The sequence below is a fragment of the Canis aureus genome, chromosome 9 (genome assembly GCF_053574225.1).
Source record: "Canis aureus isolate CA01 chromosome 9, VMU_Caureus_v.1.0, whole genome shotgun sequence".
Classification (NCBI taxonomy): Eukaryota; Metazoa; Chordata; class Mammalia; order Carnivora; family Canidae; genus Canis; species Canis aureus.
This window is the reverse complement of record NC_135619.1, coordinates 38,187,089-38,201,351: the sequence shown is the minus strand read 5'-3', so window position 1 is coordinate 38,201,351 and position 14,263 is coordinate 38,187,089. Positions and strand designations below refer to the sequence as shown.

Here is a 14,263-nt window from a genome sequence, read left to right as displayed (position 1 = left end):
CTTTTTGGAAATAATTAAATGTACATCACCACAAAATTTCCCATCCTTCTCAACCTGATCTCCTAAGGTGTGTACACATTTGGCCATGTATTAATATTTACATATTGTTACCTTTCCAATTCTTATGAAAGTACACACAACCATTCAAAAAAATGATTGCCTTATAATTAAACTCAAAGTTTGAAAGCTAAGAATTTGACATTAATAATTCTTTGAAATCTTTTACCTAGATGACAATTAATAATTACACTAAAACCTTGGTCATTGTAAATGTATTTCAAATTTGTAGCATATATTTTTAAATAAGATAAGAAATTTGGGGATCCCTGGGTGGCGCAGCGGTTTGGCGCCTGTCTTTGGCCCAGGGCGCGATCCTGGAGACCCGGGATCGAATCCCACATCGGGCTCCCGGTGCATGGAGCCTGCTTCTCCCTCTGCCTGTGTCTCTGCCTCTCTCTCTCTCTGACTATCATAAATAAATAAAAATTAAAAAAATAATAAATTTGTGGGGCACCTGGGTCGCTCAGTTGATTGAGCATCTACCTCTTGATTTCAGCTCAGATCATGATCTCAGAGTGGTGAGATCAAGCCTTGTGTAGAGCTTCACACTTGGCATGGAGTCTGCTTGAGATTCTCTCTCTCCCTCTCCTTTTGCCCCTCTCCCTGCTCATGCATGCTCCCTCTCCCTCTCTAAAATAAATACATACATAAAATCTTTATAAAATAAAAAGAAATGTGTTAGAAGTTTTAGAACTTTGCAGTATAGAGTTCTATGTTCTCCAAATATGTTTAAGCTATATTTTTAAGTTAAATCTAAGTAAGGTTGCCTTATAATTCAAGCATTACTTACAAGCTCTTTGCCCAAACTGATGTTAATTTTGAAGATATGAAAAGTACAAATGCAACAAGTTTTAATTTTTAGACTTTATTACAGCTCTATCCATTAAGCAATTAACATGTCTTGCTTTCAAAAACATTTTACCAAACTGCAGACCCAATATTATTATGATGGACTACCACCAACCAAACCAAATGAACAGTTTTTTATTTTGATCAAGCCAGAAAGCTTAAAAAACAGAAATCACATAAGGAGATCCATTGTTTAATGCTTTGCACATCTTTATGTGTGTTTCCCTCAGCCACCATGTGCCTGAAGCCTATCTCTCTTTCCATATGGCCATCTCTACCTTTGATGCCAGTGCCCTGTGGAGACCCCTCCAAATGAGCCCACTTGCTAAAAGATTTAGCAGGAGCAGCTGGCCACACTGTCTTAGATACTGGGCCCTGCTGTTTCATTTCCTGGCCTGGTCCCCCCTTTCAAGGTGACCACTGGCCTAAGCCCCATTGCGTTAATTTCATAGCACAGAGAGAATGCAGTCCCCAGTGGTTAGAACTAGCATGTGGATTAAATGCTGTGCTCTTTTTCTGTCCATACAGAACACCAGGTATAATGGATCTCCTCCTTCAAAATATCCACAGAATTATATAAACATCTAGAAATAAGAGTGTTGGCATTTTTTCTTGACAGTCATATTGGCTGCATTCAAGTGGTGAGAAGGAAGGCCTGGAAAATGTATTGTAAATGTATTCATCTGAAGGTGAATCTTATTGCAGGGAATCACTGCAGATGTCTTACGAACAAAATTCCCTTCCAGCAGCCCCACCCCACCCCCAGCCAAACCTGGGCTCAGGGCCCCTGGATTAACATTTAAAGTTTAAATTTATGTAGGAGATTGTTTCATGGTAAAGGAAACTCATGGAGTAGTTGACTAGGAGATGTCATCTTTGTGCATGTTTATAGTTTTGTTTTTTATTACATCGATTCCCATCATGTTTCTCCAGTTTGGTGACAAAATGAGGGAAAATGAAGGTACAGAAAGCTGCTACTGTTTCCTCTTGTTAACGTTCTTGTGGTGATATTTTGTTGGCCCCCTGAAAATCAGAGAAACTGGCCATCATTGCTTTGGACGCTGGGCTGTAAAGAACGGAGGTTTTTCAAGCCTCTCATTCTTTTCAGAAGTTAGTCAAGTATTGTAGTCAATTAGTGGAAGCTTGCTGAAAAGTAAGCCTAGAGTCAACAGCATATCATTTTTCAGCAATCTTTTTGATGAAACACTGGTGTTATATATAAAAACAAGATTTTCTCACTTGGCCTTTTATGAAGTAGCCTTCACTGGTCACATAGCAAGTGGTACAATGCTGCCTGAGATCTCTACTGGACCAAAATGAAATATAAGTAAATACTTCTAGGAATATGGTGCAATAATGCAAATGATCATGCACAGTTTATTCCCATTTCATATTATCCACCTGTACTACATTTTGCCTTGTAATAAAATATGAATAATTGCACCACTGTCTTTCACTTCGTACATTTTTCTGAATACTGCTCCACTATTGGATCATATAATTGAATACATTTAAAATTATTTCCTAGAGCACCTAGGTGGCTCAGTGATTGAGTGTCTGCCTTTGGCTCAGGTTGTGATCCTAGTGTCCTGGGATCAAATCCCATATCGGGCTCCCCGTGGGGAGCCTGCTTCTCCCTCTGCCTGTGTCTCTGCCTCTCTGTCTGTGTCTCTCATGAAAAAATAAATAAAATCTTTTTTAAAAATAAAATGTTTTCCTAAACCAAAATAATCTGGACAGCAGCAAAGGGCTTTCTGTCTAGAAATTTTACGTAGCATTTCATTTCTAGTTAGCTATTAAATCAAACCTTGGATCACTTCTATTTTTCTTTACTGTCCTTGATTGGATTATGGAAATAAGGGTAGCAGTGATTTCTGCATTTGAAATCAGCATTCTTCAAGTCTGCCAAATCTGCCAGGTCAGCCTTGACTGAGTTAGTTCCAGGTGAGCCCCAGGCAGGCTCCCACCTGTGGTCTGGATACTGTGATGAGATCACCAAACCCAGTCCATTTTTGCAATTTATAGGGCGCACTGATCTCTCATTTAATGCCAATGGGTTGTTCCTTGGTTTTTAGCAAAATAACTTCAGTTTTTATAATTGGCAAAGCAGTAGTAATTTACCTGCCTTTGTGAGGATGCTTAGCGAGTATATACTCCGGTGTCTAAGGTCTCATATGACTTTTCTGCATTAGAAGGATATTAAAGGAAGAGAAATCTGTCTATATTTTGTTGTACCCAAAGACTACTGGGGTTAATTTATTGCAGTTATGGAGTTACTTATATTTTTGTACTTGGGTTTTAAGGAAACTTTATTCAAATATCCATTTTTCTGGATAAGCTACTATAAAGCTTCCTACACAAGTTTACATCACTCTGAGCAAAATTAAAATGTGAAAAATCATCATTTACACAGCAGATTGGAACACAGAAATTCTTCTCTCTTCTCTGATCACACTTTACCACTTCCTACCCTTCCCACTGAATCATCGTGGGCCATTTGCTGTCACTCTGACCACACACAGCCATTGCCATTCTCCCAGCCCATGAGCTCCCAACAGTATTGGCTGTCTGTCATTCCCAGCCTGAGCCCAAGTTGTTCATTTTGACTCTGTCCTCTTGGATCTTCGACTCCTCTAACTGTGATGCTTGTGCAAGTTCATGGCCCTGGCTCACTCAGCTCCTCTGTCTACTTCTTGGAAAACCAAGCCCCTAACCCTATTGACTGGATCCACTAGAGATCCTTGACTTTAACCAAACCCTCCTTACTTTCTGGCAGCCCTTATATTGCTTCCTTTTTGACATACTGTATTTTTCTAGATCAGCACTGTCCAATAGAATTATAATGTGAGCCACTAACTAGAAATCTTAAATTTTCTAGTAACTTCCTCATTAAAAAGTAATAAGAAACAGGTGAAATTAATTTGATAATATATTTAATCCAACATATGCAGAGTATTAGCCTTTTAACAACAAAAATCAACATAAAGTTTTAATGAGGTACTCTACATCCCTTTTTTTGGGACTGATTCTGAAATCTGAGAAGTAGCTTACACTACAGCGTATCTCATTTGGGACTAGTGCTCAGTAGTTACATCACTACTGTACTGAACAAGGCAGGTTCGGACCTTTCCTAATCTCTTAAAGCCCTACCCTTTATCATCCTCAGTCTCAAGAAGACCTCCTAACTCATTTTCCAGGATTTGAGTAAATCTACCTCAAGCCACTTCCAGCCACTTTAATTGTTCCTTTTCCAGCTCACCCATATGTTCCCAAAATGCCTCTCCCTCTTTACCCACTTTTTTCATATCCCCCCTTCATATTCTACCCCCCCAAAAAAAAAAACTATGACTAATCCCACCCTTTCTCCCTTCCTCTGAGACTTTGCTCCATCAAATCTCTCTCTTTCCAGAATCTTCACTCCTCCCTTTCCATTAATATCTCCAGGCTTTGCTTAACCTAAAGGTCTGCTTTTGCTGCTACTTGCCCAAACACTATTGTATTTGCCATCTTTTTTATTACTTAGAACTTCCCACCATTTATCCAACCCTTTGCAATATGGTCTCCGTCCTCACTACTGATAATATTTTCTGCCAAGTTAGAAATGACCTTTCAGCCTCCAAACCCAGGGTCCTTTCTCAGTTATCATTTCCCTTGTTATGTCTTCGGCATCCTTCACTGTAGTCTACTCCTGTGTCCTGGGAGGTTTCCTTCTTCTTGACTGCTGTAACCTACACTGTTGGGGTCCCCACTCTGACACTCAGTTGGGACTCTTTTGATAAGCTCCTCTTACTCCTTTGAGTCTGAAACTATGGTTTCATCCTCAGTTGCATTTCTTAGTCTCTCCTTTCTTGGAGGTTTCCTCCACTCTCATGGTCTCAATCATCCTTTCTCCTCAGAATATACCCCAGTGGAAATATTCAGCCCTCTTTACTAAATTTCAGTCTTGCATTTCCAATTTCCTACTGTACATATGCATCTCAATGTCACTAGGCTATGATATTACTGGCCATTTAACTCAGGGCTACTGGGACAAAGCCTGAAAAAAAACCCAAATCATTTGATTTCTCAACTTTAAAAAATTTAGGAAGTATTATAATGGTCAGCTTCATCTCACCTGTAATCCCTATGTCATCACTGTCCTAGATTGTGTCAAAATGCTTTGATGTCATCATGTTAGAACCGGGAGGTTTAAAAGCAAGCATTCAAGTTATCCTCAACCATCTCACCCTCCAATTTCCTGTTTTTGTCAGGAAAACAGTTATACTAATCAGTCACCCAGCTTTGAAATGTTGCCTTCACCCTTAATTAGCTCTTCCTCTTTTCTCCCACGGCTAATTAGTCACCATTCTTGTTGACTAATCCTTCATAATATTTCCCTTTATCCACTCCATCTCCTTAACAAATTGTTCGCTACATTCACAAACCGTCCCACGTCCTCTTTCATCGATTCCGGCACTATCCCTTCCTTGAACTCAACTTTTGCCACCTCCAACAACACAAAACATATTGGCAGTGATTCAGCATTTTTAGAGTAAATGTCAGTCCTCCCAGCTAGATCTTAAGTTCCTTAAAAGCAGGAACAGAATTTTATGATCTCTTCATTCCTGGTTTTACTAAATGAATAGAAGACCAATAACCGTTTCCTGTTGATAATGGCTCGTTTTCACTTAGAAACTTGCCCTTTAAACATCTAGCTCTGAAAGCAGATTTAAACAAATCAGGTTACCAAAATTAATTTTGCATGCTTTGGGGAACATTCAACCTATAACCACATATCTGAGAGAGGCAACTGTATTGTCTTGGAGGAAGCATCAAACTTAGTTTGATCTTGCTTCTCCCATTAACTAGTCAGTAGACAGATTTCTTAACTTTTAGCTTCTTCACCTGTTATATACCTATCCAATGGAGTTAATTGTGAAGTTTAAATGAGGTAATATCTGAAAGTGCTTTGAACATTTCAGAATCTATGTAAATAGATTACTGTATCACAAAGTACTCAGAATTAACTTCCCATTGATATTGTAAGATGAATCTTTTGATAACCTCCTCATTAGAAACCTTGGCAATCTTAACACATTGAGTGAAGCACCTGTTGTGTAATGGCTACACCAAACTAATGTTTAGTTGACCATCCACACTCTCTGCCCATAGTTTCTTCTCATGAAGCTCCTACCCAGTACGTGCCATTTTTAACATGTGTCAAGGAACTTAAGTGGGGGTTCACTTGGTAGCAGCAAATTTTATGTTTTCTTTGCCTGAAAACTTCCCTCAGGGTCCCCCATGACCCTTCACATCATTTCAGATGTGGGTAAGCACTAAGGATTGCCCTCTTTTTTTTTTTTTTTTTTTTTTTTAAGGATTGCCCTCTTTAGCAAAAATCATGCTGTCTTATCATGTATTTGTTTCTAAATGCATCTGCCATGTGAATCTGTGGGTGTCATAAAGCAGATTACAACTTACTCGTGTGTGGCTTTTCTTTTTTCAAAAAAAAAAAAAAACCCAATTCATTGATTTTGATATCCCCAGAACCTAGCACAAAACCTGGTGCTTAAAAAAAAGTTCTTGCTCAATAAATATTGAATAAATGAACAAAATGGGAAGGGGGAAGAGGCAACACTGCAGATAATGGTGATGTTTTAGTCTTTTTATTCTCCTACTGCCCCCCTCCACCTTCCTCTACATGAAACAGAATAAATGCTAGGAGGCTCCAGTTTCCCAGGGGCCTTTAGCTGGTCTGGACTTAGGCGTAACCTTACCTCAATTTGTTGCTCCAAATCCACTTAACCCCAGGGAGCACTGGGCTTCTGTGGAGATCCCTTCTGCTCCCACTTCTGTCACCTACGCTAAGAGGCCCAGTGGTTTCTTGTGTCACATCTTCCAAAAGGTCCCTCTTGGCTGCCTGGAAAGGATTATTACCTTGGTGCTCTGTTCTCAGCAAACTCTTCTAAAACAAAAATCATTTGGTGAGCTCATTTATATTTTGTGGTTAACGATAAGCAAATCATTAATGCATTATCCCCTTCTCAGATCTTTGCAATAAAGAAAAAGATTTTTAAAAAGGGTAAATATAAAGATAAAAAGGATTAATCTAAAGGACTGAAATTCTGGGGCACCTGGGTGGTTCAGATGGTTGAGCATCTGCCTTCAGCTCGAGCTGAGCCCCATGTCGGGCTCCCTGCCTGGCAGGGAGTCTGCTTCTCTCTATGCCCCTCACTCTGCTTATGCTTTCTCTCCCTCTCTCTCTCAAATGAATACATTTTGTAAAAAGTAAAAAAAAATAAAGAACTGAATTTCTAATAGTAGAATGTCAGTCTGTGAGTGACTGGGGAAGGGAGAAAAGGCTTTGTAGCAGTAGTGCTTTTCCTTTTGCCCCTGGAAACCTACTTGTAGAACCAGCCCACTCAAAAGAGAAAAAAATCTTTGTTTCACACCAAAACAATGCTTGTGATCCTCTCCTCTGCTTCCTATGCAAAAGTGTTGTAAGAGAAAAAGGACAAATTTTTGCCAAACAAAATGGCAGACTCCTACAATCTTGTGTGTTAATGTCATTGGTGGACCCGCTAGGTGAGGAGTAGGTGGGGATGGATGAGAGATCAGCTCCAAAGTAAATTATCTCTCCAGCTTCAGATTTCTGAGGTATCCTCAGCCTGTTTTAAGAGAGCCCTCACCCCACCCCTTAAGTCCCTGATTTACTCTCCAGCCAGCCTGAGGTCCGCAATACTCCTCATATCCCCTCTATAGCGTTAGAGGCTTGTCACAGCCTGTGATCTTTTCAATACTGTTCCTTCAGCTAGTTACATACCTGTGTATGATGGGAGCAGCCCTCTGCTCTCTTCAATCTGGTCACCTTCGTTTTTCCTCTGAGCAGATGACTAGTATCTAATTCTGTAAACCAGATACCTCCAGGTACACTGCACATGAAGCTGGCAGTGTAAGCAACTGCCATTTTAATTTGGTTGTAAGATGGGAAATTTGTCTTATTTTCTTTCTGAAAATGTATTGATGTAACGTTTTATAAAGACCATTTGTGGGCAGCCCCAGTGGCCCAGTGGTTTAGCGCCGCCTTCAGCTCAGGGTGTTATCCTGGAGACCCGGGATGGAGTCCTGCGTCAGGCTCCCTGCATGAAGCCTGCTTCTCCCTCTGCCTGTGTCTTTGCCCCTCTCTCTCTCTCTCTCTCTCTCTCTCTGTCTCTCTCTCTGAATAAATAAATAAAAATCTTTAAAAAAAAAAAGACCATTTGTTGCAACAACATGGATGGACGTTGAGGCCATTATGCTAAATGAAATAAGTCAGACAGAGAAAGACAAATATGGTATGATCCTCTTTATAAGTAGAATCTAAAATAGCTGAATTTGTAGAAACAGGAGAATGGTGGTTCCTGGGGTTAGAGGGTGGGGGAACTGGGGAGATGCTTTTGGCCAAAGGGTACAAAGTTGCAAAATAAATTCTGGAGACTTAATGCAGCATAGTGATTGTGGCCAACAATATCGTATTATAAACTTCAAAGTTGCTAAGAGACTTGATCCTAAATGTCCTCACCACAAAAGAAATGATAATTATGTGCTATGACAAATTTAATGCTCTGGTGGCAATCATATTACAATGTATAAATATATCCAATCAACATGTCATGCACCTTAAACTTACACCATGTTATATGTCAATTATATCTTAATTTAAAAAACACTTGTGACTTGCCTCACTGGAGAATGAATTTGCATACATTCTTCAGCAAGACTTCTATGCCTTTTTCATACTCTGGTGGCTGGAATATTGAAAATACTGACATTCTGTATCATATTTGTTCTTTTGAACTTAATTTTTTTATTTCTAAGTGAAAGAGGGAAATAACTAAATGAGAAATACGATACAGATTTTAAAGCTGAATTCCAGATTTTTTAAGTCACAAAATGTGAGCAAATAGATTATGCTGTACAAGAGGGTTTAATCCAAATGGCAGCTCCAGGGATTTGTGAGACAGCTACTAACTTTTCAGTTTTGCTTGTTTTGAAGGTGGGCCATATCTTTACTCAGAAACCTTTAGCTTTGGCTAGGTCTCTGGACCCACTGCCATGCTTCTGAAGGTACCACTTCTCCAGAACCTCTGCTTCCATCACAGCTGTCCCTTTTCAGCAGTGGGAACCTTTGTATGACTGAGGCACACACCTCTAGGCCACCACTGAGGCATGAAGTTTGTCAGCAGGGCATCAAGATGCACACAATCCATGCCATCCAAAGGAACAGAACCCGTACTTCTGGGTCCTCTGCACTTTCAGTTTTGTTTCAAAGTCACAGATGGTATAGCCCAGCGAGACACACTTACAGAGGTATAGTCTCTGGAGATTCAACAGCCTTATCTGTGAATTTATGAACTACCCTCAGGGATGGAAAAAGTCCTCTAAAACAAAATACAATGACAGTAAGTGCCCTGGCCAAAGCCCTATGTCTACTCACTTGTGTTTGAGACTCCAGAGGCCAGGTGAGGACCTGTAGTGACCACGGCTTTGGGATGAGCCCCGTGGCAGCCCCCAGCAGCACTGCCCATGTTAAGAGTGTGTGTATGTGGGTTTTGTCTCCTCCCCACAGCTATTGACCTGCTCTACTGGCGGGACATCAAGCAGACCGGGATCGTGTTCGGGAGCTTCCTGCTGCTGCTCTTCTCCCTGACCCAGTTCAGCGTCGTGAGCGTCGTGGCCTACCTGGCCCTGGCCGCACTCTCGGCCACCATCAGTTTCCGCATCTACAAGTCTGTTTTACAAGCAGTGCAGAAAACCGACGAGGGCCACCCTTTCAAGTGAGTGTCCCAGCCAGACCAGCCCTTGCCCAGCCTCTCTCAAAACTCCTTCCCTCTGACTCTGGTTCAGCTCCTGGGCATTTGTGTGATGTGTCTCTGGGAACTGACCCCTCAGAGTCTCTCAAATGCCCTTTTATTAGCTGATATTGCTGGTGAATTTCTAAACCAAGCTCAGTTATGCCTATTGTAACACTTAGTGCTGTATTGAGTTTTTACATTTTCATTGCTACTAGCAAATTAATATGCATATTTAACATAAATGTATATTATTGATATTTTATATTTAATTACCACTAGTAATCATAATCCACCATATGTGTATAGTGTTTTATAATTTAAGGAGAGGTCAACATTTAATCCTCCCAACCCTGGAAGAAGGCAGAGCAGTGTAATCCCTCTTTATAGGTGGGAAAAATTGAGACTCTGAGAAGTAATGTGACTTGCCCAAGGTCACGTGACTAGTAACTAGCACAGAGTCAGGACTAGGGTGTTTGGATTTTTATTTATATGGTCTCTGGAAGCTTAATACTGAAGGGCCAACTTTCTGAGGGGTGAAAGGTTTATGAATAGTCTTATAATGTACCCTTCTCTGCATTTTTATACTAGGAAGTCTGACTAAAATGAACATTGAAGAGGAATGTTTTGTTTTGTTTTTTATTTTATTTAAATTCAATTAATTAACATATAGTGTATTATTAGTTTCAGAGGTAGGGTTTAGTGATTCATCAGTTGTGAGGAGGGATTTTTTTTTTTAAGGCTATATACTGAGGCAGCCCAGGTGGCTCAGCGGTTTAGTGCTGCCTTCAGCCCAGGGTGTGATCCTGGAGACTTGGGATCGAGTCCCACATCAGGCTCCCTGCATGGAACCTGCTTCTCCCTCCGCCTGTGTCTCTGCCTCTCTCTGTGTGTCTCTCTGTGTCCCTCATGAATAAATAAATAATTTTTTTAAAAGGCTATATACTAAGAAGATGAAACAGGGCAGAGGGAGGTAATAGCACTGCCAGCTGCATGCCACCCAACTCCACCCCAATTATCTCCCAACTCTGGCATTTCAGCACTGGCAATCAGAATTACCCTCTCCTTTGGGGCTGGCACCAGAGTGCAAGCTGAGGTATCCTCCGTTCCTATAATGGAGGGACAGTTCTGAGTCCTTGATGGGCATTGTAGATGCTGCTGCAGATGGCTTCTGGGCCAGACCCAGTCATTTGCCAGGATGCCTCTGCATCCTCCGTGGCTCACCTTCACCCATGAGCTTATGAAGGCCTTAGGGCACCAGGCTCTTAAAAGGGGAAAAGATGCCTGGGACTTATTGACAGAAGGGGAAAACACTGTGTACCAGACCTCCCTTCCCAGACTCTGTTCCTGGCCTCGGTGTTAAACTGTTACAGTCCGAGGATTCTTGCCCTCGGGATGTAGTCGGCCTTCTTCTAATGCAGAGTTAGTGGATCTTCTAGGCTGTAACTTGGCTGGACAAGTTCCCACCCCGAAAGCAAGAGAAGCAGGGAAGCAGAGTGTCTTCATACCGGGGTTATTCCATGCCTATTTCAGGGGCCCCAGCCTGTGACCAGGGTTCACATGTTCAGAGTCCTGCTCTGCCCCAGCCTCTACCCTCAGCCATCCAAGGAAAGCTGGTGTCTTCCACGTTCTTGGCCTCTAAGACTGTCACATTCAATTAGCTCAATTACTTTATCTTCCTGTAGGAGACAAATTTAAAATAAAAAAACTCTCCTTTGGCTGAGTTGTCTTTATCGGTAAAAGGAATATCTGACTCAGACTATATTTTGGATCAAAACTTACTATCTAGACAAATCAACATTTTTCTATTTTTTTTCTAAAGAGTAGGAAAGCCGTAAGACTTCAGTGTAATCTCCAAAATCCAAACCAAATGCTACTTTACTTTTTTTGGTCTCAGTTCACAGAGTTAGGTAACACTGTAAGAACTCTAGAAATATCCTCTAGGTACACAACGTGGTGCTGTCTTAAAACAGAAGAGAGAGAGAGGGAAGGAGGAAGGAAGGATGCACCCATGGTGGGCAGCGTGGCCAAACGAGAAGATGGACTATTTGAGGAGCCTGGTTTATATACCCATAATCACATGTCACATTTTGAACAAATGAAAAATGTAGTCACTAAAAATATTGCTCTTAGTAGAAACAGTGAGCTTTTGAATATGGCCTAGGTCACTGGAGTTTTCAGGGCTCTCTACATAAAACCTGGAAGTATTTTCCCAAATTTTCGGCAATGAACAATGATTGGCAGCTAGGATTTTCAGGTACCTCAGTTACTTAAAAAGATAATACATCTCCATGCAGCCAACAAGAAATGAAGACTTTCACAACTACCTAGTGGGCCAGTGATGTAGGGAGGATACATCAAATGAGCTGATTTTAGACTGACAAAAATTTTCTCTGGCTGTGGCCAATTGCTCTGTATTATCAGCTCACCCATAATGCTATCTTGGGGACGCAGAAATAGTCATAGCACACCACTAACAGCCATAATTCCCAGGTTCCCCATTGTCCTGGCAGTGGGTGTGTATGGTGCCCTACAGCCCCCTGGCTGGTGGTATAAAGCCCCCAGAGTTGACCCAGTGGTTGTCAGAGCGGGAGAAAGAAAACTCAGCTGTTTGGAGATTACCTCTGATGGGGCTTTCTGTGGGGATGGTTTATTGGCAGGACCTACTTGGAGCTCGAGATCACGCTTTCTCAGGAGCAGATCCAGAAGTACACGGACTGCCTGCAGTTCTATGTGAACAATACACTGAAGGAACTGAGGAGGCTCTTCCTTGTCCAAGACCTGGTGGATTCCTTAAAAGTATGATTGCTTATGCCATTCACTTGGCAGTCTTGAGTTTCATTTTCCCCAAAGGTATACTGTAAACCACCACAAAATGGTGAATAAGAAGCAATTGCTGGTTACATTCAAGAATGAGAAAACCTCCAGCTGTATAGTCCCGAGCGCTCATCCAGTCCAATCCCCTCATTTTACACCTGCCAAAACTGTGGCTCAGAGAGGCTAAGACATTTGCCTGAGATTGCCCAGTGAGTCACTGGCAAAGTCGGGATCAAACAGAGGGTCACACAGCTTCTAATTCTGTACTTTTTACAACATGCTAGGTTGTTTGTCCTTACCATTTTCAATTCCTCAGCCAATTTCCTAAAATTAATTTTTAAAAAAATCTAGTTTGGGGAATGTGAAAAACATATATGCTTTCTTTGTTAAACACTGGCCTCTGCTAACAGTGAGCTGTCCATGTATCCTTATGTGATGTGGGCCGTGAGACTGAGCCTCCGAAGCAGAAGACCTTGGGCCCCTGGGTGCTACTCCTGGCACTCTCATTGAACTTACCAGGTTTTTTTGAACAAGCAGCTTTTGCCATCAGGCAGTGTATGTATAAGACTGAAGTCAGTCAGTAATGGTACGGCAGGGCCGGAGTGAGGTTGTTATGTGTTCCCAGGATGCTTTGTACATACTGGGCAGGGGTCTTTTAGCAGGGACTCCCAGCAAGTGTCTGAGGAGGGGCAGAAGCAAAAGTGCCTAACATGGCTTTGACCCTCAAGATGCTTTCCTGGAATAACATCTTTCCAGGTAATGACTAAAGAGAGACTCGGGGAGATTGTAATTACCTACCCAAGGACTTTTAAAGTGATGTTTCTATTTGTAGAATAATAATGGGCTAGAGCAGAGGTCAGCAGTCCTTATTTGCAAAGGGCCACATGGCAAATACTTTAGGCTTCACATGCCTAGATCTCTGTCCCAGCTACTTAGCTTGCCATCGTAGTAGGAAAGCAACCAAACACAATGCATAAATGAATGACTGTGGCTGTGTGCCAGTAAAACTCTATTTATGAACACTGAAAATTGCATTTCATATCATTTTTACATGTCACAAAATGTTATTCTTGCTTTGATTTTATTTGACCATTTAAAGATATAAAATTCATGCTTAACTCATGGGCCCATAGAACACAGGCCAAGGGCCATAGTTTGCTGATCCCTACCTTATTATTTCATTGGATCCTTCAAATCTTATAATTGGAAGTAAAGATTAGATCCTCTTTCAGTAATTCTGTGATGAGCTTTACATGTTTACATTTCCTACTGAAACCACGGAGTATTTTCCCTCAAATTTTAATCTAAAAAAGTCAATGAAATAAGACTCTCATCTGTCACAAATGACTTTAGAAGCTCTGATAATCATTTTGTTGTTTAGTTTGCAGTCCTGATGTGGCTCCTGACTTACGTTGGCGCTCTCTTCAATGGGCTGACCCTGCTGCTCATGGGTAAGGACAGATGAGTACGTTATGTCTTTCTTCACATGCTCTGTGAGCATAAAGCTTCTTAGGCTATTAGCCGTGAGTTTGTTGTCATAGATTCCTAGGAACAAGACACCACATAGTACAGGGCATTTTCCTGACCATCACAGTTCAACTAAAGAGTATAATATATATTACACATTAATAATGAATTTCTTAGTCTGAAGCATTTTTTTTCTCTTTAAGCACGACTCATTTTATTTGGTTTCCAATCAATATCTGTCTGCAATAGGCAGTTATAGA

At 41.1% G+C, this 14,263-nt stretch overlaps 1 protein-coding gene across 3 annotated transcripts in view; it reads left to right on the top strand.

The window, feature by feature from the left end:
* RTN1 (reticulon 1) overlaps positions 1 to 14,263 on the top strand; it is a 215,898-nt gene that overhangs the window by 196,900 nt on the left and 4,735 nt on the right. For all 3 annotated transcript variants that reach the window (XM_077909496.1, XM_077909497.1, XM_077909498.1), the window contains 3 exons: positions 9,497 to 9,704; positions 12,380 to 12,518; positions 13,918 to 13,987. In XM_077909496.1, the coding sequence (XP_077765622.1) occupies positions 9,497 to 9,704; positions 12,380 to 12,518; positions 13,918 to 13,987 (417 nt within the window). The remainder of the gene's footprint in view (positions 1 to 9,496; positions 9,705 to 12,379; positions 12,519 to 13,917; positions 13,988 to 14,263) is intronic.